General features: G+C 41.0%; 1 protein-coding gene across 2 annotated transcripts in view; it reads left to right on the forward strand.

Moving 5' to 3' along the window:
• CA11 (carbonic anhydrase 11) overlaps positions 1 to 26,994 on the forward strand; it is a 317,815-nt gene that overhangs the window by 252,563 nt on the left and 38,258 nt on the right. For both annotated transcript variants that reach the window (XM_066605760.1, XM_066605762.1), the window contains one exon: positions 20,738 to 20,810. In XM_066605760.1, coding sequence (XP_066461857.1) covers positions 20,738 to 20,810 — 73 coding nt within the window. The remainder of the gene's footprint in view (positions 1 to 20,737; positions 20,811 to 26,994) is intronic.

A 26,994-nucleotide genomic window follows, 5' to 3' on the forward strand; every position in this document is an offset into this window, starting at 1 on the left:
AACTAGCGGGAATGAAGGAAACATCTGCCGCATGCAGCAGATGTGTTCTTCAACCCCGTGGGGGTGACGGCAGTGGCAGAGAGGCAAGTATATTTCTTCTTTTTTTTTTTTTTTTTACACTAAAATCATTCTTTTTCAGGGAAGGGCTTATATGTAAAGCCCTTCCCTGAAAAAGAATGCAAGGGTGCCGGCAGACCATTGTTTTCAATGGAGCCGCCGGCAGCAGCCACGGCTCCATTGAAGACAATGCGTGCATATTTTTTTTAACACTAAAATTCATTTTTTTTCAGGGGAGAGCTTATATGAAAAGCCGTTCCCTGAAAAACAACTCAGGGGTTTATACTATTGTATGATTTCAACTTTGTGGCAACAGAGTTATAAAGGTCCTTTCTAGAGATGAGCGAGCATACTCGCTAAGGACAATTACTCGATCGAGCGCAGAAGAAAAGGTTCAGCTGCCGGCGCGGGTGACAGGTGAGTTGCGGCAGAGAGCAGGGGGAGCAAGGGGGAGAGAGGGAGAGAGATCTCCCGTCCATTCCTCCCCGCTCTCCCCGCCCGCCGCCGGCAGCCGAACCTTTTCTTCCAAACGGCAGGTATTCGCTAAGGGCAATACTTGATTGAGTAATTGCCCTTAGCGAGCATGCTCGCTCATCTCTAGTCCTTTCCTATTCCAGCCTGACTGTTCTTCTGTGCAGAAAGTGAGTTCCAAAAGACATGGTTTGAGAAATTTAGTGTGGAGGACTTTGACCTGCACAGAATATTGTCATTAGCCCTATTGAACACATTTGATTTCATTTGGAACCCTGACTATAAGTCTAATGTTCTAATTCAACATCGGTGTCTAACCTTGAAAAGGCTCTTTAAACTGAACGGGCTGTCTCACAGACACATTGCAAAATCTTAAACAAAGCTTCCTAAGAATATAGAGGCTGTTGTCACCACAACAGGGGCCCAACTCTATATTAGCACTCATGGTTTTGGACTGGGATGTCTAAGAAGCTCATATACATTTTGTGTGATGGTCAGATATCTACATACTTTTGTCCATGTTGAGTAACTGTCTATAGTATGTCTCATGAAGAAAATGCAGCTGATAGTGGTTGTATTGAGTGTATCACTTCGCCATTTGTGGTTGGAGATTACCCATCCTGTGACCATCTCTGTTAACAGGAGGAGAGGCAAGGAGAAGACAGATCGCCAATCCCCCCAACCGCAAATGGCATTCTTTTCGTGAGACAGACTATACCAGCCTCTGACATCAAGTAGGATAAATAGTTTTTCACTCATTCATGGAGAATTGTTTTTTCTTGGCTACATGTTGTTTCCCCGGTTCCCTGAAAATAAGATAGTGTCTTATATTAATTTTTGCTCCAAAAGATTTCCCTTTTTTACATGTATAGCTGCCTGGACACTATTTAAATTAACTTTTTTTATTCACTGTAACTAGGGCTTAATTTTGAAGTAGGGCTAATAGTTCAAGAACCCTCAAAAATCCTGAAAAAGCATTCTGTATCTTCAAAAATCCTGAAAAACCGTGCTAGGCCTTATTTTCTGGGTAGGTCTTATTTTCAGGGAAACATGGTTGACGAGTTTATGGCTTGTACACCCTATTTCAAAACCCCCATCACATTTAAATAAGATTTACTGTAGATCCAAGCTTGGCCTTCAAGAACCTTCCATTTCTGTTATTTTAGTCAATGTTTAATGCCCTTATCGTTAGACTTAGGTTTATTGTCATATTACGGTCTACTTTTAGCTGATTTTTAATCTTCTGACAGATGGTCTCACATTATTCTCAAGTACCACCTTGTACAATGAAGAATTCATGGTCTATTCTGTGAAGCTGAGCTGCACAGGACCTAAAGTGGCCACAAACCATAATATTTCCATTACCATGCTTTACAGTTGTTATAAGGTTCTACTGATGAAATGAAATGTTTGTTTTTACATATTAGCTAGATGTAGATTGATAGTTGAACAGCCATTGAACAAATGATCATGCAGATATACACTTTAGTCTTTATTGTCCATTACAGTAGTTTAGGCTGGCCATATGTATTCAATGCTCTTTAAGCTGGATGGGCAGGTGAAGAATGAATGATGTTTCACTATGGGGGCATGATTGTTTATGGAACAGACGATTGTACCATATACATTGAAGGACTGACAAGAATTTTAAACATGACTAACTTCTTACCAAACAATCACAGTTGTCATTGAATTTCACTTGACAAATGATTATTGTGGTTGAGATGGAACATTTAGAACAACTTTAGACTAATGTATATGGCCACCTTTACCCAAATAAGTTTTCTGGATGACAAATGTCTCCTCCTACCATACCTTCCATGTGAATCTAATTTGTGAATCTTCTTTCTAATGGTAAACTCACAAACGTTTACATCAATATTGGTGAGAGTTACATGTAGGTCATGTGATGCAATTCTAGGGTTCTTAAAGACTTCTTTCAGAATCTTGTATTCTGCTCTTGAGCTAAATGTAATGGGTCTGCTCTGGGCAAGTTGTCAGTTGTTTGAAATCTCTGCTTGTAGATGATCTTCCAAACAGCAGAAAATAGTTTTTAAGATCAATAGTTAAAAAAAAATCCCTCTCCAGACTCATAGGTATCTATAATTTTTTTCTGTAGGCTTCAGAGGTCTTTGGATCCACTGTAGGTATGGAGATACCACTCATTCAAACCAAAATAAAGATTTGAGATGAAATACAGGTTCCTCCAAGATCCTATCTCATGATGTTCTAGTCATATGCATCTGATCTAATGCATGTGATTTGAATTTTAAGTCATTAAAGAGTTATCCATCTTGGTTAGATATCCTCTATCCACATCATTCAATAACTTAGCTATGTCCTACTGAAGTGAATGGAGTGAAGGCGCACATATATGGCCTCTACTGCTCACATCTCAGGATGCACTGGGGTTGAAATCTAGGGATCAGGGTGATCCCAGCAGTCTGGCTCCCACCAGTCAGCAAGTTTTCCCCTCTACCCTATGGATAGTGGATAACTGCTGAGATGGGAATAACCCTTTAAGATAGTGACAAATGTTAGGTTGTACTTAATACAACTATATACATGCACATCCTCACTTTTTCACAAAACATTATATAGGATTTACAGAGATTTATTATGATAATCTAACAATTAAAACTAGTCCTCTATACTTTCACGTCTACACGTAACAGAGGATAGAAGTACCCTTAGGAAAGAGAATTTGGAAGAATCAAGACATTTGCAGAGGTGCAGTACTACCGCAATGTAATGTAAAGATACATTCTGTTTTTTCTTCTGGGAAACTTGCTCTCATAATTTAAACCTAGGGGTGTAGTAATCCTGGAAAAAGTAAAATTGTTTACTTATTTTGTAGGCAGCATGGCAGTCCAAGGGGAAATCATTTTATTGGCAGTATTTCAAACTCACTCCTGACACTTGCACTGAGGGACTGTGTCATAAAAGGTATACACAGACTTTGCAATAAAACCTGTACATGGACAATTTCAGCTCCTCAGGAACAACCTTTTATAGTTATTTTTAATGTTGTTGGAAGATTGAAATCTTTAAGAGCTAAGGGGTATTAAGGTGGGCAAGAATGTGTCAACCCATCATTGCTAAAGTTTGCATACCATGTAGACAAGCTGTACCTAACTAAAGAATGCTAAGGAAATATTTCAAGATATGGTATGTGATGATTTACAATTACACACCATTGCTTACCCTGTCTATTTTAGTTGGCGTGAACAAAGAGTTAAACAAAAAAAAAGTTGAGAATGTATTAAAACAATAAGGGAACCGCTACTTACCTGTCCTCTGTCCCACCTACGATCTGATGATAGTCTCTGTTTAAAAGCGGCCAGCAGTCACATTTCTTATTGCTCATGATTGCTGCAGGTAAGCAGTGGCCGTAGTAGTCATGTACTCTACTCCTGGTATCATGGCTTCCATCGCTGAGCGATGATGTTAGTAGAGAAACACGTGACTAGAGATGAGCGAGCACGCTCGTTTAAGGCTGATGCTCGATCGAGCATCGGTCTTGTCGAATAACTAATTACTCGACCAAGCACCATGCGGGCGGGGCGGGGGGAGAGCGAGAGATATCTCTCTCTCCCCCTGCTGCCCCCCCCCCCCCCCCGCCCGCATGGTGCTTGGTCAACTAATTAGTTACGTGACAAGATCGATGCATCAGCCTTAGACGAGCGTGCTCACTCATCTCTACATGTGACCACTGCGACCACTGATTGTGGTCACATGGTGTCTGCATGTAGACAAATAGCAGGGTTACTAAGGGAGCTGCAGCGCTGGTTTAGCAGACCAGAGAAGAGGTGGTTAGTGCTTCCTTTAGTGTTTTATTACATTTCCAGCTTTTTAAATTTTTATTTTCAAAACTAGATAACACCTTCAAGGAACAGTGAACCTAAAAAATAAACAAATCTCAGCAATTTCTCACTCAGTCTTTTGCTTTCCATTAAACTTGTCTCATATTGAAATCAAAACATACAGTAAATAAATGATTTTTCTATACATGTTATAGGAGAGCTCTCATTTCCCTTTCCTCCTCCTCACAATCTTGAGTCTGCTTGGCTACAAACAGTACTTCCTCCCACTGCTCTGTCTGCAATAGGAGACAAAGAAATGGAAGATTTGCCAATTTAGCTATCTGCCAGCCCAAACTTGAAATTAATTCCTCTGTTCTCTCCCATGTTGATATAGTGCGACATATTCCACAGCATTGTACAGAGATTGTCATCATTCCCAGACCCCAATAATATATCAGTATTAGTTGTGTATCAATATCCATAGTGTATCAGTCTAAGGGCGCCCACCCACTGGTGTTTGCGTTTTCCGCGGGAAAAAAACGCAGCGTTTTCGCCGCGTTTACCGCGATTTTTCCGCGAGTTTTTCGTGGCGTTTTTCGCAGCGTTTTCGCGGCTTTTCCATTAATTTCCATTGACTTTCATGGGTGCATTAGGAGAAAAATAAGGACACATATGCAACTGACAGTTCCTATGTTAAAAACGCAAACGCAACGCAAAAAAAACGCCAGTGGACAGGAACACATGTTATCTCTATGCCTGTGCAGGAAAAACGCAAAACGCAAAACGCAGGTAAAAAAACGCCAGTGGGTGGGCGCCCTTATTCGTGATTGACAGCCTTCCTTGTATAAATGTATATACAGAGATAGCTGTCAGTAAGTGGGACCGCCCACTGGACTCCTAAGCCCTAAATTAAAATGAAGAAAATTACAAGTTGCACTCAATCTTTTCCCACAAGGCTATACTATACATTAATCTGTTCAGCAAATCCTGCTTTATAAACTGCTTCACATGGACTCAACTGCATGGTTTATGTGATAAGTTCCTTTTTATAGTCAAGACTAGAGATGAGTGAGCGTACTCGGAAAAGCACTACTCGCTCGAGTAATTTGCTTTATCCGAGTATCGCTGTGCTCATCCCTGAAGATTCGGGTGCCGCTGCGGCTGACAGGTGAGTCGCAGCGGGGAGCAGGGGAGAGCGGGCGGGAGAGAGGGAGAGAAAGATCTTACCACCGTTCCTCCCCGCTCTCCCCTGCAGCTCCCCGCTCCGTGCCGGCACCCGAATCTTCAGGGACGAGCACAGCAATACTCGGATAAAGCAAATTACTCGAGCGAGTAGTGCTTTTCCGAGTATGCTCGCTCATCTCTAGTCAAGACACATGATTTAAACGTAAATGTGATGTCTGTAAAATACTGCCCATATACTGATTGGAATACAACTGATTTGTGGTTGATTTATTATAACAATTATAGACTCCTCCCTCCCTTACGAGCTCTAGTAACTAATTGGGGGTAACAGGCTAACCTTGGATGGACATGTGTCTTTTTTCGGTCTTACATACTATGTTACTATGGGGTGTAACTAGCGAGAAAGATAAGTCAGAATTTCTTACTGAGTTAGAGTTCAATATAGTAAAGTAATGCATCCTTAAGCCCCATTTACACACAATGATTATTGCTTAAAATTCACTCGAATTCACGCTGTCTTTTCAGCGATAATCGTTGCGTGTAAATGCTGCCATCATTTATTTTTCGACCAAATGACGATTTTTAGTTGAGCTTAAAATCCATTGTTCGGCCGGAGAGCTGATAGCAGGGACCACATGCTGTGCTTCTCCATGGGAGCGCTGATAACATTGTATTCAGCTGCAGTCCCGTCTCAGAACAAAAGAGCCATATGCAGAAAACTGACAACCTGCTGTTCTCTGCATACATCCCATGGAGGCTCATTTATATGCAAATGAAGCTAATAAGCTACTAATGGGCATTAGTGCCCATTATCAGCTTATGCAAAATAATCGCTCAAACTCTGAATCATCTTGGCTTTTGAACAAATTTTGACTATGCTTGGATCTGGAAGGAAATGTCACACCCAAGAGTGTTCTTGACATATTGAATGCATTCAAAAAGTGTGTGCATGTCTGTGCTTAGGAAATCCTGGAGGCATAGCCAAATATGTGTAGTCAAATTAGTGCTTTAAAGGCATTGCTTAACTCCCTAATGACCAGGTCTTAAAGAGGACCTGTCAGCTCTCCTAACTTATTTGTTTTAGTAGATACTTATAGTACCCCCCCCCCCTAAAAAAAAAACAACAAAAAAAAACAATTTGGGGGCATCTGATATTACCAATTTACAGACCTGTGCAAAGAAATTTGATCACATGCACCATTCTGTGTTTGATACCAAAAATAAGTAGGATAAAACCTCCATGAATGCTTGTAAATGTTTTTTTTTTATTAAATAAAATTTAAACTACATGAACCCATTCCAATCCAATTTCCCTGCCACCCACATGCCTTTTGGGTGGGAAAGCGCTTTGTGGATTCCTTGGAATTACTCAACAGAAACGCATAAAAATTATCTGTCATAATGATTTTATTAGCAATTTTTTGAAAATGAGCTATGCATATTACATATGTATGTATATTATTATACATTACATATATATGCATATTACAGTATAAGGGTGCGTTCAGACGAGCGTGTTTTGGTGCATGCATACGCATGCACAAAAACACGCTTGTATTTACAACAATGCATTCCCTATGGTGCATGCACATGTCCGTGTTTTACAGGTGCGTGCCTGCAAAGATAGGACATACGTGCACCATAGGGAATGCAGGCATTCTCTTCAATGGAGCCGCTGCTGCTGCCGGCGGCTCCATCAAAGACAATGGTCTGCTGGCACACCTGAATTATTTTTCAGGGAAGGGCTTTACATATAGGCTCTTCCCTGAAAAAGAAAAATTTGGGTGTAAAAAAAAAAAATGCAGCCATTCACTTCAATGGAGCTGCTGCTGCTGCTGCTGGCGGCTCCATTGAAAACAATGGTCTGCTGGCAGACCTGAATTGTTTTTCAGGGAAGAGCTTTACATATAAGTCCTTTCCCTGAAAATCAAGTAAAAGGGATTTAAAAAACAAAAACAATAGATACTCACCTCCCTTCAGCTGCCAGGGCTCAGCCATGTCTTCTCCTGCTGTCCCCTGCACTGTGGTGCTGATCTATCAGCAGGTGGGGATTTAAAATCCCCGCCTGCTGAAAGAGCTGAATGTGATTGGCTGAGGTGGTCAGCCAATCACAGGCAGCTCTCCTTGAATGAATGACAGGTGAGAGCTGCCTGTGATTGGCTGAGCACCTCAGCCAATCACATTCAGCTCTTTCAGCAGGCGGGGATTTTAAATCACCGGTTGCTGATAAATCAGCACCACAATGCAGGGGACAGCCAGGAAAAGACGCGGCTGTGCCCCAGCAGCTGAAGGGAGGTGAATATCTATTTTTTTGTTTTTTTAAACCTCTTTTACTTGATTTTCAGGGAAGGGCTTATATTCCAAGCCCTTCCCTGAAAGCAATTGTCGGCAGCAGAATCCTCTACCGCAGCTGACATGTGTGACAGCTGCGGTAGAAAATTAAAGAATTCCTCTGCGGGGGACACAGCAGCGGCAGACAGGTAAGTAATTTTTTTTTTACACTACTTTTAATTGGCTTTTCAGGGGAGGGCTTATGAAACCCTTCCCTGAAAAGCCATTGACAACTGCTGGGGCTCATCGTTGACTTCTGCCACTGGGCTCTGTAGTGCTGCTGAGAGCTAAATCCCCGGCTGCTGATAGCTGAGAGCTACAGAGCCGGGGACAGCGGCAGAAGTCAACGCTGAGCCCCGGCAGATGAGTATTTTTTTTTTTTACTATTTTAAAAGGCTTTTCAGGGAAGGGCTTATGAAGCCCTTCCCTGCAAAGCCACTAACAGCTGCCGGGGCTCAGCGGGGACTTCTGCCGCTGTCCCCGGCTCTGTAGCGCTGCTGAGCTATCAGCAGCTGGGGATTTTAAAATCACCACCTACTGGTAGCTCTGATTGTGATTGGCTAAAGCACTTCAGCCAACCACAATTAACCCCTTAATGACGCGGCCATTTTCCGTTTTCCATTTTCGTTTTTTCCTCCCCCCTTTAAAAAAAATCATAACTCCTTTATTTATCCATCCACGTCGCTGTATGAGGGCTTGTTTTTTGCGGGATGAGTTGTATTTTTCAATGGTGCTATTTAAAGTACCATATAATGTACTGAAAAACTTTTAAAAAATTCTAAGTGGAGTAAAATGGAAAAAAAACGACATTTTGCCATCTTTTAGTACGTCTTGCTTCTACGGCGCACAAATGGCAACAAAAACGACATGATAACTTTATTCTATGGGTCGGTACGATTACTACGATGCCAAACTTGTTTAGGTTTTTTTTTACTATACTCCTCTTTTTTTTTTTTAAAGACATAAAAATTTTTTCAATTATTTTCTGTCGTCATTTTGTGCGCGCGATAACTTTTTTATTTTTCCGTCGACGTAGTTGAGCAAGGTCTCATTTTTTGCGGGATGTCCTGTAGTTTCTGATAGTACCATTTTGGAATACATATGACTTTTTGATCGCTTTTTATTGCGTTTTTTCTTGGAGACAGGGTAACTAAAAAAGTGCATTTCTGGCGTTCTTCATTTTTTGTTTCGGACGACGTTCACCGTGCGGGAAAAATTATGTGCTACTTTGATAGATCGGACTTTTACGGACGCGGCGATATCAAATACATATTTTTAATTTATTATTTAGATTTTTTAATAATAGATATGGCAAAAGGGGGGTGATTTAAACTTTTACAACTTTTTTTTTTTTTTCAATTAAAAAAAAACTTTATTGATTCTTTTTTTTACTTTACTTTGAAGTCCCCCTGGGGGACTTTAAGATGCGATGCTTTGATCGCTCCTGCAGTATGACGTAATGCTATAGCATTACGTCATACTGCTTTTTGACAGGCAGCCTATGAAGCCACCCCACGGGGACGGCTTGATAGGCAGTCTGCAAAGGCAGCCCTGGGGCCTTTCATTAGGCCCCCGGCTGCCATGATACGTGCAAGGCTCCCCCGATCTCACCGCGGGGGGGCCGCGCGGGACCCCCGAACATCGTTCGGGGGATTTAAATGCCGCTGTCAGAATTGACAGCGGCGTTTAAATGGTTAATAGCCGCGATCGGCCGCGCGGCCGCTCGCGGCTATTGCCCGCGGGTGTCAGCTGTTATAAACAGCTGATGCCCGCACTGTATGAAGAGAGGTTGCCACGCAACCTCTCTTCATACATACCCCGACGCTCCATGACGTACCAGGTACGTCATTGGTCGTTAAGGGGTTAAAGCTACCAGCAGGTGGGGATTTTAAATCCCAGGCTGCTGATAGCTCAGAACTACAGAGCCGGGGACAGCGCCAGAAGTCGCAGCTGAGCCCCTGAAGCTGAAGGGAGGTGAGTATTGTTTTTTTAAAATTTTTTTGCACTATTTTAAATGGCTTTTCAGGGAAGGGCTTATGAAGCCCTTCCCTGAAAAGACATAGACAGGATGCCGGCAGCAGGATTCTCTACCACAGATGTTATGTGTGACAGCTGCGGTGGAGAATTGAAGAATTCCCTTTGCTGCATCTGCCACAGATGTGGCAGATGTAGCAGCAGAGAATTCCTTTAACTAGCGGGGGTGAAGGTAACATCTGCCGCTTCTTCATGACCGCGGGGTTCACAGCAGTGGCGGAGGGGTAAGTTTTTTTAAATTTTTTTTTGTTTTGCACTTAAATGTTTCTTTTTTAGGGAAGGGCTTATATGTAAAGCCCTTCCCTGAAAAAGAATGCAGGGGGCCGGCAGAGCATTGTTTTCAATGGAGCCGCCGGCAGCAGCCACGGCTCCATTGATAACAAACACGCAGCTGTGTTCACGTGTGTTTTTCTCATACCTAGGTGCGGACGTATGTACGCACCTAAGTACGCACCAAAACACGCTCGTGTGAACTCACCCTAAAGGAGAGAGGTCTAATATCTAACCTCTCTTCTGCATAGTGTTAAAAACGTGTTGGACCTCACCTGACACATGGGTCAAAATGTTTTTTTTCTATTTACAAGATCTCACGCAGGTTCTATGCAGCTTACTTACTGTTTTCAGTACCAAACACCGAATGGAACATGTGATACAATATTTTTGCACACCTCTTTATGCATTTGTATTATGTTTCATTACTTTCGGAGTATAAAAGCACTTTTAATTAAAAATGTTTTTGCTTTTTAGTTATCATATTCTAACAGCCGTATATTTTTTATTTTTCTGTCAGCATAGCTTTGTCAAGGCTTGATTTTTTTTTTTTCAAATATTTTTTATTGGTTTAGTTCCACAATTACAAGTATATAGCGATAATCAAACAATGCAATCTAAATTGACATAGCATCAACAGCGTGAAAGTTGCTAGACATCATATGAGCTTGCAATGCGGAATAAATTTTAACCTAAAGAAAAACAACGTTAAAACAGTCGCAGCATGTAAACTATAACAGATGTCGTTTTGTCAAAAAGCGCATCCACAACTTCCATCTAGAATCGAAGTTACCTCTATCGTTATTGTTGTTTGCAAAAATTTTTTCATAAACATAGTGGTTTTTGATAGTGTCAATTAATTCAGAAGAGCTAGGAGGGTCAGTAGACTTCCACTTTCTTGTTATTATTAATTTAGCAGTGAGTAAACAATGACATACCCATTTTCTGTGTACGTGGGGAATAAGGTTACAGTTCAGTAAGAGCAGGCCCAAGCTTGGGTTGTGGGGTAACCTAATGCCAGTTACTTCTAGGATCATCTGGAAGACCTCCCTCCAGTAAGTTTTAATCGGAGGGCATTCCCAAAAAATATGGAATATGGTCCCTTCCGCTCCACAATTTCTCCAACATTGGCTGCTTATTTCAGGAATTCTTCTAGCTAGTTTAGATGGGGTGTAATACCACCTTGTGAGTAGTTTATAGTGTACCTGGATAACATTAGCGTTTAAAGTGGCCTTATTTGCCCACTCAAAGGACGTCAGCCATTGTGGTATAGTGAATTTTTCCTTTGTGTCTCTTTCCCAATTAAGTAAGTGGACTTTTTTCATTTCGCCCATGTCTCCTGAGAGAGTGTTGTACCATTTCCTTGTGGCCATTTTCTGTGTGGGCTGGGGTTTCGAGAAAATTAAAGACAGTTCGGCTGGAACCTTACATCTTCCCAGCTGTTTTTTTTCTATGAAAGATTTTATCTGGAAGTACGTGAAGGTGTCGTTTGTTGAGAGGTTGTGTTTTCGCTTAAGTATTTGGAATGGAATTATTTTTTGGTCTTCCATAAGGTCCGAGACGAATTTAATGCCTCTAGCCGACCATCCCTTGATGGAAATTTCAGGAATAAAGTAGGTAAGTGTCTCTAGCGGGATTTTGGCAAGCGTTCCCATTGGGGATTTCCTAAGTTTGTAGGTATATAAGTTCCAGGCCTGTAAAGATGTCATCATAGGAGGCGAGTATGACTGTACTTCCAGGGCCAGATGGAGGTTTGGGTTGTTGACACTTAAGATTGTGGCTTGTAGAAGAGTTGCCAAAGATCTATTACGGTTAATGTTTTTTTCCATAATAGTCCACGGCAACTTCTGCGAATCTTCGAGCCATAGGGTCGAGTGTTTTATGCTGATTGCCTGGTAATAGGACCATAAGTTTGGTACGCCCAAGCCTCCCTGCCTTCGGTTGAGATATAAGATATTGGCTGCTACTCTCGGTCGTTTTCCATCCCAGATAAAATTTAATAGTTGTTTTTGAAAGTTATCTATGGTATTATATGGAATTGGGTATGTTAGGGTTCGAAACAGATATAGTATTTTTGGTAATATGAGCATTTTATACCATGTGATTTTACCAAACCAAGATGGGTCTTTCTTTTTTAGTAAGTCTAATTCTGCATGGACGGATGAGTGGAGAGGGTCGAAGTTCAGGGGAATGCTATCTTTTAATGGGTAGCATATTTTAATGCCTAAGTAGGGAATCGAAGGGGGCCACTGGTAGGAGAATTCTTTTTGCATGTCTGTTTTTAAGCCCGAGTTAATATTTATTCCTAATATCTGAGATTTGCTCATGTTGGGGCTATAGAGTGAAGCGTTTCCAAACTCCTCAATGATTTTTGATACTTCTCTTAGGGATCTCAAGGGGTTTGACAGAGTTAAAAGGACATCATCCGCGAAGAGGCCTATTTTATGAGATCTGTTACCTAGGGAGATCCCTGTAATTTCAGGAGATGTTCTAATTAATTCGGCCATGGGTTCCATTGTTAATATAAATAGTACGGGAGACAAGGGGCAGCTCTGTCTGGTCCCGTTAGTAATGTTGAAGGAGGTCGATAAAGCACCATCCACCAAAACTCTGGCAGAGGGGGCAGAGTACAACGCCTTGACCGCACCAAGGAACTCCCGGTCAACTCCAAATTTCCTGAGAGCGCCAAATGCGTACTCCCAGTGGAGCCTGTCGAACGCCTTCTCCGCATCCAGGGCAAGGAGGAGAGAAGGCGCCCGACAGGCCCCCATTCTCGCAACCAGATTCAGCGCCCTTCTTGTGCCGTCCGCGGCCTGTCTGCCCCCCACAAAACCCACCTGATCACTATGTACAATGTCGGGCAGGATATGGGAAAGTCTCGTGGCTAAGATTTTGGCGTAAATTTTTATGTCAGTATTCAGCAACGAAATTGGCCTATAGTTTGCTGTAGAATCTGTTGATTTTCCTGGCTTAGGGATAGCAACGATGGTTGCTTGTAGCATCTCTTTCGGGAATTCTTCTTTGGAGATGGCTTCGTTGAATGTCGTTGCTAAGTGTGGGGATAGTGTGGGCATAAATAATTTATAATATTCGTTAGAGAAGCCATCGGGGCCAGGCGATTTGAAGTTTTTTAGAGTTTTTGTGACTTTAAGTATTTCCTCTATGGAGATAGGTACATTTAATATAGGATTGTCTATTTTGGGGAGGTCCATTTTGCTTAAGAATTTATCGATTATTTCTGTATTTGGTTGGGATATAGATGTATCATCTTTTAAATTATAGAGTCTTGTGTAGAATTTAGCGAACTCCTCTGCGATATCCTGTGGGTGGGATAATTTTGTTATGCGATCTTCAGCTTTTGTTACATATGGAATCTTGGACTTGATCAGTTTCTTTTTTGCTAGATTGGCCATCAATTTAGAGGGTTTGTCAAATGAGGAGTAATAGTTTGCCCGCATGAAATCTGTGGATTTGTTGTGTTCCACAAGTAGGACGGACTGTAGTTTCCCTCTCAAGGACATTAGATTTCTCTGACCGTCATCAGTTGGCTGGTCTTGTAGTGCTTTTTCTTGGGTTCGTATTTGGACCAGGAGGTTGTTTATCTGTGACTGTTTGTATTTTTTGTATTGGGCGCTCATTTTTATTAAGATTCCCCTAATGAAGGCCTTGTGTGCGTTCCAAATTGAAAAGACGCTGGCTTCTGAGTTTGTGTTTAGTTCGAAGTATTCTTTTAAGTGATTGTTAATTGCAGACATGTTGTGCGGGAGTTTTAAAAGTGCCACGTTATTTCTCCATATTTTAGCATTACCCTGACTTTCCCCCAAATTGATTGCCAGCATTATTGGGGCATAATCCGACCATGTGGTCAGTCCTATTTCAGAAGAGGTAGTTTTAGAGAGGGCCCATCTATCGACTAAAAACATATCTATTCGGGAGAACGAGTTGTGTCTGGGTGAGAAAAAGGTGAATTCTCTCGAGGAGGAGTTTAGACATCTAAAGGTATCATATATCGATTGTTTATGTAGCCATGGGAGTAATATAGGGGCCGTTCTTTGTTTAGATGTAGTGTCAATAGTTTTGTCCGAGATTAAGTTGAAATCTCCGGTCATGATCAGATCTCCATTCTGAACTCTTCTGATTTTCCTGATTAATTTGTTCAAAAACGAGATCTGACCATTATTGGGGGCATATACGTTTACGAGGGTAATAGCTTTTTCGTTTAGAGTGCCCACTAAGATAAGGAATCTACCTTTTATGTCTACAATTTGTTTGGATGCTACAAAATTTATGTTTGCTCTGAATGCGATCAGCACTCCTGCGTGTTTCTTCGGAGTGCTGGCCATGAAAATCTGGGGATATTGTTTGTTAGAGAAACTCATTTTCGAGTTGTGGAGAAAATGTGTTTCTTGGACACATAATATGTCAGCTTTGGTGCGGTTGGCATCTCTCCACATAAGTGACCTCTTAAATGGAGAGTTCAACCCCCTAGCGTTCTGTGAGAGTATTTTAACTGACATGGAAGATGTAAAATAGGTGTGAAGTTGTGGAAGATTGAACACTTACTGCGCCTAGGTGAGATGTAGAAGTTGACAGAGAAAGAACATCAACGTAGAAAACAAGGTTGACAGTAGAAATAATAGGACCGTCATCTATGCGTGGTATCGTCGGCATCTTGCGGTAACTCTGGACGGTAAACAGGAAAAATAAACATTTTAACACAACAGATGTTAAGGCAGGACTTAGTACCTGCATATCTCGGAAGGCGATAGCAATAGTCCACCTGACATCGGCCACCTTTTGGGTAGGTGTTATCATCTTATGTGTCCCATAAACTTAGAGTTGGTGTTTGTCTTGCATCCATCAGCGAGATTAGGTATGTACTCCCCTGCGCGGAGTTAGATCAGGTCCAGTCGCTGTTATTCCTCCTTGATTTCTGCGGGGGAGAAGGGTTCTGGTTGTCGGTTGTTGGTAGACCCCACTTTGTTAAAAGCTTTTTGCCGTCATCAAGAGAGGATAGTACATGTAGGATGCCATCTCTGTGGATCAGGAGCTTAGTTGGAAAACCCCACTTATAGAGAATTTTTGCTGCCCTTAAGGAAAGCGTAATAGGTAGCAAGGCTCTTCTTGCCTGCATGGTTGCAGGGGATAGGTCTGCAAATATATGAATATTTGAGTAGGGCGAAGGTAGCGGGTTCGTTTTGCATGTAACTTGCATCAATGCCTCTTTCACGTGAAAGAAATGAATTTTCGCAATAATGTCTCTTGGTATTTTTTCTGGGATATGGTTGGGTTTAGGGAGTCGGTGAATCCTGTCTATTATAAGTTCTTGTTGGGGGGTAGTCGGGAGTAAAACAGAGATGAATTTCGACAGGAAGTCTTTTAATTCGCTTTGGGTAACACTTTCCGGGACTCCTCTCATTTTTATATTATTACGCCGACTCCTGTCCTCCAGGTCAGCCATTTTGTTTTTCATAGACGCAACTTCCTCTTTCAAGGAATAATGTGCATCTATCAGGGAATTGTGTGATGCAGTCAGCTCTTTCATTTTATTTTCCACGTGGTCAGTGCGATCACCCAACTCTTGTAGTGAAGAGTTAAATGTTGCAGACATAGCGGCTATGTCATTATGTAGTGACCCCCTTAAAGCGAGTATCATATTCTTTATGAATTCTTCTGAAGCGGGTTGCTTAGAGGTGGGGACGCTAAGTATAGGGTCTTCATCTGTTTCTGCAGACTGGGGTGACTTTTTTTGTGTCTGTTTAGTGGTTGGGGACTCAGGTCACATCCTCTGTCTCTGTTTAGCTGGGCTAGCAGAGGGAGTCGTGGTGGCTAAGAGAGGCTAGCGGCCGGCGCCATTTTGTTAGGGGTATCGGGGCTGGGGCGCGCTTCTGCATTGTGGAGACTTACCCCTTCCCGGAGGGATGCTCGGTTGTGCAGGTCCCCGGTGCCGTCAGCGGTGTTTGCGGCTCCTTCTGACAGGTGCAGGGGGTCGGGGCGCTCCGGAGTCCCGTCGAGCGGAGCTGCAGGAGAGGGAGATCCGCGACTCGTGCTGGCAGGGTCCCTGTCGGCGCTGCGTGCCGAGAAGAAGTCCTTCACCCGCTGCGGTTGTGGTTTCAGCGGCTTCCTCTTAGTCATGGCTCCAAGCATAGAGGGTCTTTCTCGCCGTGGATGCTGTTTTTTCTCCTCTGGGACACTTTATATGTCGCTTTCTAGGTGGATGCCGACGGAGCCTAAAACTTTGCTGCCGTCCCGGCTGAAGTCAGGCCACGCCCCCCCCCCCCCCGTCAAGGCTTGATTTTTGCAGAATGAGTTGAGGTTTTCATTGGTGCTATTTTTGGGTTCTTATGGCTTTTTAATTACTTTGCATTCCAGTTCTTTGGGAAGTAGACTAAATTTTAAAAAACTGCAATTCTATAATTGTTTTTACATCTTTTATTATACTGGGTAAATAATGGAATAATTTAATAGTTTGTATCATTAAAGACTCAGTGATACCAGTTATGGATACCTTTAGATTTACTTTTTTTTATATAAACAATAAAGCTTCCCTAATATCAAAATATTTTTTTCTCTTAATATTTGCAAACATTTTAAAAAACTTTCTTCACATTTTAGTTTAGTCTCACTTGTTTACTTAAACTCATATGAATTTGATACCTCATATATTGCACTGAAATACTTTTGCATTATGTCTGTCAGCGTAACTGTGACCATGCCTACATGATCAAGGCACCATAACAGTAGATTGCTGGTCCTCTGAGGACTCTTGACAGCATTGCACTATTATGTTTCTGGCCCTTGAACTGTTGAGGAGGTTTTCCCATCTGAGACATTTATAGCATATACAAAGAATATGTCATAAATCTCTAAAACATGGAGTTCTTGCCAATGAGACTCCAGCGTATTGAGAATTCAGGGGACCCTGACTTCCTTTATCCCAAAAAAGATAGCCAAGAGTCCATCCTCAGAAAAAGAAAAAGAAAAGAAAGCTTACTCAGCTGTTCTGTGACTTTCATAAAGGTACTAGCTGATATACCCGGCTGTGCATGAGTTAATTTGATACAGGTGTTTACCTGCTTGCATGGAAAATTTTATTAAGTTGTGGCTACTTCGGAGGAACTAAGGAATAAAATATGTATATTCATAGAGGAGCGTTAGATTCTCCTCAGACTGCATGTACCGATGTCCCTCTGCAGAATGTGCCCCCCTCCCAATGTCCTCACTTTTTACCCTTAAAGGTAATGGCCCATTTTATTCAAATTTACTCCCAGACCGGAGGTTGCAACCCCTTATTAGCCTTAAAAGCATGATCCATCCCTGCAGTCCATGGCTTCTTCCTTACGTACTTTACAGCCTTGCAGTACATGCACATAGAGGTCAGTTAAATTCTCCTTAGTATATACATATAGAGGAGAGGTAGATTCTCCTCAGTATATACACATAGAGGACAGGTAGATTCTCCTCAGTATATATGCATAGAGGTGAGGTAGATTCTTCTCAATATATACAAAGAGAGGTTAGTTCTATTCAGCTCAGTATATGCACATAGAGATGAGGTAGATACTGCTCAGTATATACACATAGAGGTCAGTTATAGTCTCTCCTCAATATATACACATAGAAAATTTAGATTCTCCTTAGTATCTACACAGCGGTCAATTATAGCCTCCTCAATATATGCACATAGAGGTGAGGTAGATTCTCCTCAGTATATAAATCACTTACCAATGCTTTATGGTTTCTGAGAAAAGAACTATCTCATGAATTGCTGATTTTCTCACAGTTTCTCACGCTCAGTATTGAATATGAAAGTTGCGTCCCCTTTAGTTTTTCTATTTAGGACATAAAGAATGGTCGCGGCAAATTTCATGTTCGTGCGGTACAGATGTGTGTTATTAGTTACATTTAGAGATGAGCGAACGTACTCGGTAAGGGCGATTTCGCAATCGAGCACCGTGATTGTCGAGTACTTCACTACTCGGGTGAAAAGTACTCGGGTGCGCTGTGGGGCAGGGGGTTGCAGAGGGGAGTGGGGGTAGCAGCGGGGAACAGGGGGGAGCCCTCTCTCTCTCCCTCTCCCCCCCACTCCCCGCTGCAACCCCCCGCTCACCCACAGCGCACCCGAGTACTTTTCACCCGAGTAGTGAAGTACTCGAAAATCGCAGTGCTCGATTGCGAAATCGCCCTTACCGAGTACGTTCACTCATCTCTAGTTACATTACATAGTGGGTCACTTACTTTGGTGCTTAGAATTGAATAATCAAATTGTGACTCTTTACTTTTCCTATTTAGGATGTAAAGAATGGTTGTACCAAATTTCCCATTTGTGCGATACAGATGTGTGTTATTAGTTACATTACATAGAGATTCACTTACTTTTGCACTTAGCATTGAATAAACAAATTGTGATCCCTTTACTTTTCCTATTTAGGACCTAAAGAATGGTTATACCAAATTTTGTTTGTACAACATCGGGAAGTTAGAGAATTAGATTTGGTACATTACATAGGAGGGGTCACTTACTCTTGCACTTAGCATTGAATAATTAAGTTGCAACTCCTTTACTTTTCCTATTTACAACCTAAAGAATGGTCATGCCAAATTTCATGTTTGTCCAGTACAGATGTGTTATTAGTTACATTACATATGGCGTCACTTTCTTTAGCACTTTAAAACTTGATTATTCAATTCAATCCCTTTACATTTCCTATTTATGCCGAAAGAATGGTCGTTCCAAATTTCAAGTTTGTATGACACTAGGAAGTTAGAGAATTGGATTTGGTACATTACATGAGGGCCATTTACTTTTGCACATAGGAAAAGTAAAGGGGTCGCAACTTGATTATTCAAATTTTTTTAGCAACTAAAGAATGGTTGTGCCAAATTTCAGGTTTGTACAACATCGGGAAGTTAGAGAATTAGATTAGGTACATTACATAGGGGAGTCACTTACTTTTGCACTTAGCATTGAATAATCAAGTTGCAACCCCTTTACTTTTTCTATATGGGACCTAAAGAATTGTTGTGCCAAATTTCAAGTTTGTACGACACCAGGAAGTTAGAGAATTAGTGGCAAGTCAGTGAGTCAGTCAGTGAGGGCTTTTGCCTATATATGTGTATATATATATATATATACTCAGAAAGCCATGGATGCATTAAGTCTGAATGTGGCTCCTAGAGGTTAGACTCCCACCTATCAGACATTGTGGTATTACCCTGTTGGACAAAAGTGTAAGATAGAAAATAAAATGTACAGCCTATTGCTTACCTGAAGTCACCATTACTATTGTACAAGCTAACTGTTTAGTTTTGATGCCACCCTAGCCAGGAATCGATACAAAAGAGAGAATTATGTATTTCCTGTATGTATTCTTGGCTAAGTTGTTATGAAGTTGACATTACTTCCTTGATAGCATGACTCTTTGGCTTTATTTGATGGGAAAAAAACATTCATCCTGTGTTAATTGGCTAGCTCTCTCCTAGGCTCTGTTTATTAGATGTTTAGAATAGCCTTTATCCGAAAACCTTTTTCTATGATTTTCCACCTATTCTTTAAAGACCTCATTATCTGTATAATCTTTACAATTTTCGGCCACTTCCCCTCCATTGTTTGACAGACTATCGCTCCAGTGTAAAAGCACAGGAGTGATAGTCACTTAAATATCCAGTCAGTCATCACGCTACAAAATCATCGCTATGCTTTGTAGCCTGAAAGAACCCATTGGAAACCATGGGCTTCAAATACATGCGTTTTGTGGCGATGATTTAGTAGCGATATTTTATTGCCCGTGTGAACGAGATCTAAAGGGCTTTAAACAACTTTAAACAAGTGCCGATCTTAATGAATCAAGCTAGTACCAGGCCTTATATTTGGACAATGTTATAACATTCCTAAATAGGCCATATCAGAATTCTATGTATGTCCTTTATTGTTTAGTTATCAATTGAAGAGGATGAAAATGACATTAGTGATTATAATGGGTGTATATATAATATGAAGGTTTATATTCTTGGAATACAATATGCTATTGTGCTAGGCATGTGTACAGTTTAGAACTAACTCTGCATTTCAGGATATGTTGTGTAAGTTTCTTTTCTGAAAAGTATGATAAGGTGTATATGTGGCTAGTAAATAATTCAATGAATTAGAATTTCTAATTTTCTCCTGAAATATGCGGTAGATTTCATAGCATTTATCTTACCTGCTTAATGCTAGGCAAAAACAAGAAGTCTATGAAAAGTAGGAAAACCTATTTTAGGTATAAGATGTTTAATCACATTACAGCTTGCACCTTCAGATTGAGAGGATGATAACTTTTTCAGAAAGCTTTAGAAATGTAATGAGTAAATGTGCAACTTCAGGATATTTGTAATAATAGGCATATTTTTTCCAGCCCTACTGCATGCAGTACATTACACCAGTGCTAACAAATAAAATATAACTAGATTTTCGCATTTGCATAATGAATCATGCATGAGTTCAGCTACGTTTTACATCAAAATGCATTTGGCAAACTAAGAGAAAAAATATATGTTTTATTCTCACTGCATTACCAACACTAATTCTGGGGTCTCCTCCTTTGAAGGTGGCGGATAACTCCAATCCATTTCTCAACAGGATGTTGAACAGAGAAACCATCACAAGGATATCTTTTAGAAGTAAGAATTCTGAAGATCCCATGGGGTAAAGCAATATCCTTTTAACTTGCAGACGTTGGAGCAGAGATATGATCAAAATGAAATGTGTGATATATTATCAAGTCTCCAGTGGAAATTTGACCTGATCATACAGCTGATTGATAATATAAATTCTGTTGAACAACATCTAGGGAAAGGTCTAGCAGTACAATGTGTACAGAAGTGTAATAATTGAGGACGTTAAGTCATCACGATGGCGGGATAGTGTGAAAGCTATTGGGTGAATTTATAACATAAGGATTTTTTTTTTTTACGGAGCTGAACATTGAGATACCGGATATACATAGTGTACAATATTAACAGAGCTTTATAGGAACATTATATCTATAAAAAGCTTCACTGGCAGGCACCCTAGATTCTACTGCCCATTTTCAGTCAGCAGTTGGTTTGCAGTTTGACTCTACAAGCTTCGAGAATTGCTAGTTTTACTGTCATTGAGCTGAATTGATTGCAGCTAATGATGCTGAAACCCTGTGTAATACAACTTACAATTGTAGCTGATAAAAAGCCACATTACTTTCCAACCACATTGCTCATATCCTCATCTGGAATGAGTTTCATTGTTAATTTGCATCCATTTTTAGTCAGTCATGTGTGTTTCCAGCTTTCCTCTATTCTAGAAAAAAATGGATTATGTGCCATAAATAAAGATGATTAATACATGAGCGTGCAGAGTGAAAACGTCCGGACACCAGGTCATGTGATCACTGCAGCTAATCACCAACTGAAGTGACTGGTGATTGGCTGCAGTGGTCGTATAGCCCTGGTGTTAGTGGTGCTATGGCTGGCTCCCTACACCTAAAAGTAAAGACCAGCAGGGACCAAGAGTCAGCAGGCCAGGAGCTGTTGGAGAGGTGAGGATGGCGTTTGTTAGGTTTGTTCAGTATGTTGGACAGCTTTTTAAAAAAATATATTGTCCCCAGATGTCCTTTGAGCTTTAGGGCCAAGATGCAACCTCAGACTCTGCACCCACAAACAAAGCAGTGCACATCAAACAAACACTAAATAACTAAATACTAACACAAAATACTAACTTTATTTACGCACTTGGCATAGAAACTACGCATTTCATGATCAAACCAAGGTCTCAACTGTCAAATTGTCACTGTTGGCATTAAATAATGCAAAAAAGTGCCATCTTCAGAATTATTTGGGGCCATACCTTAATTAGCATCTTCTAAAGAAATTGATCCATAAATCTGATTGCATTGTGCAGTTCATATAAAAACATAAAAAATATATTTGACAATACAAATACCAGTATCACAAAAACCCTGAATATATATATAATCATCACCTTAATTTACATAGTTTGTGTATTACGCAGCACTTTACATTGGTTTCTGTCCCCATTGGGGCTCACAATATTCACCTATCTGTGTGTTTTTGGACTGTGGAAACCCATGTAAACACAGGGAGAACAAACAAACTCTATGCAAGTGTTGTCCTTATTGGGATTTGAACCCAGTACCCCAGCACTACAAGACAACAGTACTAACCACTGAGCTACCATACTGACTATATATAAATGAATGTATAAAAAATACATACTTAATAAAACAATGCACAATAAAACTTTTCATCACTAATCGTCTCATGCTCATTGTGTCCACCTACTTTGGAGATATATTCTAATTGCTTTGTATTTGTCTAAAATATTACAAATACCAAGAGAGAAGGAGATGGGCAGAAAAAAGGCAAAATATCAAGGTAATAATAGTAATAAAATTGGGATAATCTTATTTACCACCCTAAAAGTGCTCATACTTTGAAAGCTATTCTATAAACATAAAAGTAGAAAGGTGTATTAATGATGAATATATTCAAGATTCTGTGTGAATTACCCTCATATTATAGTTTCAGTTACTTTATTTAAACAATTTGGCGCAATGTTTGTAGTTTGAACATCCAGTATATTTCTCTATTTTAAGGGCCTCAAACCGATTGGGATGCCAACTCGCTATGTGGTCGATAACAGTGACATTGACAGGTTTCTCATTCCCAGGATGAAAGACTTAGCAGTGCTTTGACACAATGTGTTTCATGAATATCTTTTTAATACTGCCCCTATGCGTATACAATCGACAATGAAGTGGTTGTGTAGTCCAACCTGCATATTGAGTGCTGCATGTAAAGTCCATCAAATATGCAACATAACTACTATGACAACTAAAATATAAATTAATTTCAAGCTCCTCTTTTTTTTGTTGGACCGGTGAGACACACAGTTATGGTCTATCATATTACAGCACAGGCAACAGCCATGGGCACACTAAAAGCAGCCTTTTTCAGTTAGTATTATACAATTTCATTTGTGTTGCCTTTACCTGCTAGGGGCCAGCAGGTTTTTCAGGGTGGTAGACCTTCTGTAAAAATAACCCAAGGTCTCTTTGGTAGGGGTGGGGCTAGATAGGGACTAGAGATGAGTGAACGTACTCGGTAAGGCCGATTTCGCAATCGAGCACCGCGATTTTCGAGTACTTCACTACTCGGGTGAAAAGTACTCGGGGGCGCTGTGTGGCGGGACGTGGCGTGGTGGAGCGGGGGGTAGCAGCGCGGAACAGGTGGGAGCCCTCTCTCTCTCCCTCTCCCCCCCCACTCCCCTCTGCAACCCCCCGCTCACCCACAGTGCCTCCGAGTACTTTTCACCCGAGTAGTGAAGTACTCGAAAATCGTGGTGCTCGGCCTTACCGAGTACCTTCGCTCATCTCTAATAGGGACCTTTCTCTAGAATGTACCAATATTCGCTCAAGATCTTAGTGATTGCCTTATACATCAGATTCTAAGTTGTTATGAAATTTACATTACTTCCTTGATAGCATGGCTCTTTGGGTTTATTTGATGGGTAAAAAAACATTCATCCTGTGTTAATTGGCTTGCCCTCTCATAAGCTCTGTTTATTAGATGTTTTGAATAACCTTTATCCGAAAACTTTTTTAAAAAAAAAATACGTTATTATCTGTATAATTTTTCGAATACGTCTAACCTGACTCTTTGGTACATTAGTCTTATATTTCTAGTACTGAAATTAATATAGTTTCTCATGTCAACTTCCTTAAAACGAGCTTTGATGATTATTTTATTATCCTTATGTGCTATCAACAGATCCAGGAACACTATTTCCATTGGACTATAAATTCAAAGTGAATTCAGCAACCCGATTATTTTCATTTCAAAGGATCACAAAATCCTTTAGAGATTCAGACACCCACCATATAAAAATGGGTCATTTACACTATACATCTTTTAAACACTGTAATATGGTGTTTAAATCTCTCATTAGCTATAATAAAATTCTCCTCAAAGAGGCCAATGGAGAGATTTGCATATGAAAGTGCTACCCAAGAGCCCATAGTAGTCCCCCGTTGTTGATGGTATACCTCATTATTATAAACAAAATAGATTTCTATCAGAATTAGCTTCAGGATATCCACCAGAAATGTCTTTTCATCATTTCTCAAGTAATAATTTATACATGTAAGACCAAAATGGTGTTCAATATTTGTATACAGAGATACCACATCTAAAGTCACAAAAAGAAAATCACTCTGCCGGTCAAGACTTTGAGTTATTTCTTTGTCATAGAACATAATATAGCAGCTGATAAGCCTGACATACAGTATGACCTCACATTCACCATTGTGCATAAGTGAATGCAATTGGTCATTCAGAAACATCCCGATCCCTGATTGCCAACTTGGTAGAAAAATAAACACAAGAAGCTATTTCACTGACAAATCATAACTCCAAGTTATAATATTATATTGTTTGTAACTATTGTTCCTCTATGTTACATGCTCTGGAAATAGAATTAAAACTCCACACTCTGTAGCAATTCTGTAGTTGGGCATCATTGCCTCACTAAAATTTTTAGCTCTTTCGTTAGAGTGAAGATAAAATGAGAGTTTAAACTTCCTGAACTATAACATATCCCTATCACTTTGGTAAACATCATTTTATTTAGTGCATCTACTTTTAATTTGATATTTAAGGTCTACCACTCTCTTGTGCTGTTTGTATGCATAGTAAATAGAGATGAGCGAACGTACTCGTCCGAGCTTGATACTCGTTCGAGTATTAGGGTGTTCGAGATGCTCGTTACTCGTAAGGAGTACCATGTGATGTTCGAGTTACTTTCACTTTCTTCCCTGAGAAATTTGCGCGCTTTTCTGGCCAATAGAAAGACAGGGAAGGCATTACAACTTCCCCCTGCAACGTTCAAGCCCTATACCACCCCCCTGCAGTGAGTGGCTGGCGAGATTAGGTGTCACCCGAGTATTAAAATCTGCCCCTCCCGCGGCTCGCCACAGATGCATTCTGACATTAGTTCAGGGAAAGTGCTATCGTGTTGGAGCTGCTATAGGGAGAGTGTTAGGAGTATTTTAGGTTTCAAGAACTCCAACGGTCCTTCTTAAGGCCATAAATCTTCTCTATATGCGCTCAATGGGGCCGGCGGCAGCAGCGCCGACCCCATTGAGAACATATAGAAGACAAATCCTTCTTCTCTGCCACAGCTGTAACAGCTGTGGCAGAGAAGAACGATGTTTGCCCATTGAATTCAATGGAGCCAGCAATACAGCAGGTTCCACTGAAAGCAATGGGCTGCCGGCGTGCGCGGGGATGAATTGTCGGGAAGGGGTTAAATATATAAGCCCTTCCCTGCAATTCATCCAGAAATGTGTTACAATAAAAATATATACCGGCGTATAAGGCGACGGGGCGTATAAGACGACCCCCCAACTGTCACCTTATACGCCGGCAATACAGTGGAGCAAAGAATAAAAATCATTACTCACTTCTTCTGACGTTCTGCGGCGCTCCTGCAGGCTGTTGCTCCCTCCTGGTTCCCGGCAGAGCATTGATTTCTCTACGAAGGGCTTTAAATCCCCGCCTCCAGAAACACACGTGCCTTCAGCCAATCACAGCCAATGACAATGATGTCATTGAATGGCTGTGATTGGCTGGGTTTCTGGAGGCGGGGATTTCAAGCCCTGCGTCCAGAAAGCAATACTCTGCCGTGGACCAGGAGGGAGCAACAGCCTGCAGGAGCGCCGCAGAACGTCAGAAGAAGTAAGTAATGATTTTTATTCTTTGCTCCACTGTATTGCCGGCGTATAAGGTGACAGTTGGGGGGTCGTCTTATATGCCCCGTCGCCTTATACGCCGGTATATATTTTTATTGTAACACATTTTTGGATGAATTGCAGGGAACGGCTTACATATTTAAGCCCTTCCCGACAATTCATCCTGCGATCGCCGGCAGCCCATTGCTTTCAGTGGAACCTGCTGTATTGCTGGCTCCATTGAATTCAATGGGCAAACATCGTTCTTCTCTGCCACAGCTGTTACAGCTATGGCAGAGGAGAACGATCTTTATGCTGACAGTGCGGGGGGGGGGGCCCACTCTTGCCACTATTGTGGCTTAATAGTGGGACCTGGGAACTTGAGATGCAGCCCACCATGTAGCCCCTTGCCTGCCCTATCCGTTGCTGTGTCGTTCCCATCACTTTGTTGAATTGCCCAGATTTTCACAAACGAAAACCTTAGCGAGCATCGGCAATATACAAAAATGCTCGGGTCGCCCATTGACTTCAATGGGGTTCGTTACTCGAAACGAACCCTCGAGCATTGCGAAAATTTCATCCCGAGTAACGAGCACCCGAGCATTTTGGTGCTCGCTCATCTCTAATAGTAAACCAATCTGTAATGTACTGTCTGCTATACCCTTATTTAATAATATAACTGACAAGGTGGAGCACACTACTCAGGAGTTTATGTGAGTACGGAATTATGAAAACTTGGCATCACCTGCGTTTCTTCTCAGTGGTTATGTCTGCCTTTCTTTTAATATTGTCAGATTTATGTAGCATGGTCATATACCAGGTATATGTTACTTGAAATAAAACAGACCATTGTACTCATTTTATCATAGTAAACTACAGAATACAGTCAATATTTTTCTACATTAATAAACTATTTAAATGTACCTTACAGTGTAAAGTGTACTCATAAAGCACAGCAATTGGAGAAAGAGGTGCACCAAGAAATGACTCTACCCAAAAAGAACAGAGCAGAGGAGAAAGAGGTACAGCAAGAAATGACTCTACCCACAAAGAACTGTGTAGTAAGCGCACAGAGTCCTCTT

The sequence above is a fragment of the Eleutherodactylus coqui genome, chromosome 6 (assembly GCF_035609145.1).
Source record: "Eleutherodactylus coqui strain aEleCoq1 chromosome 6, aEleCoq1.hap1, whole genome shotgun sequence".
NCBI classification, from domain to species: domain Eukaryota; kingdom Metazoa; phylum Chordata; class Amphibia; order Anura; family Eleutherodactylidae; genus Eleutherodactylus; species Eleutherodactylus coqui.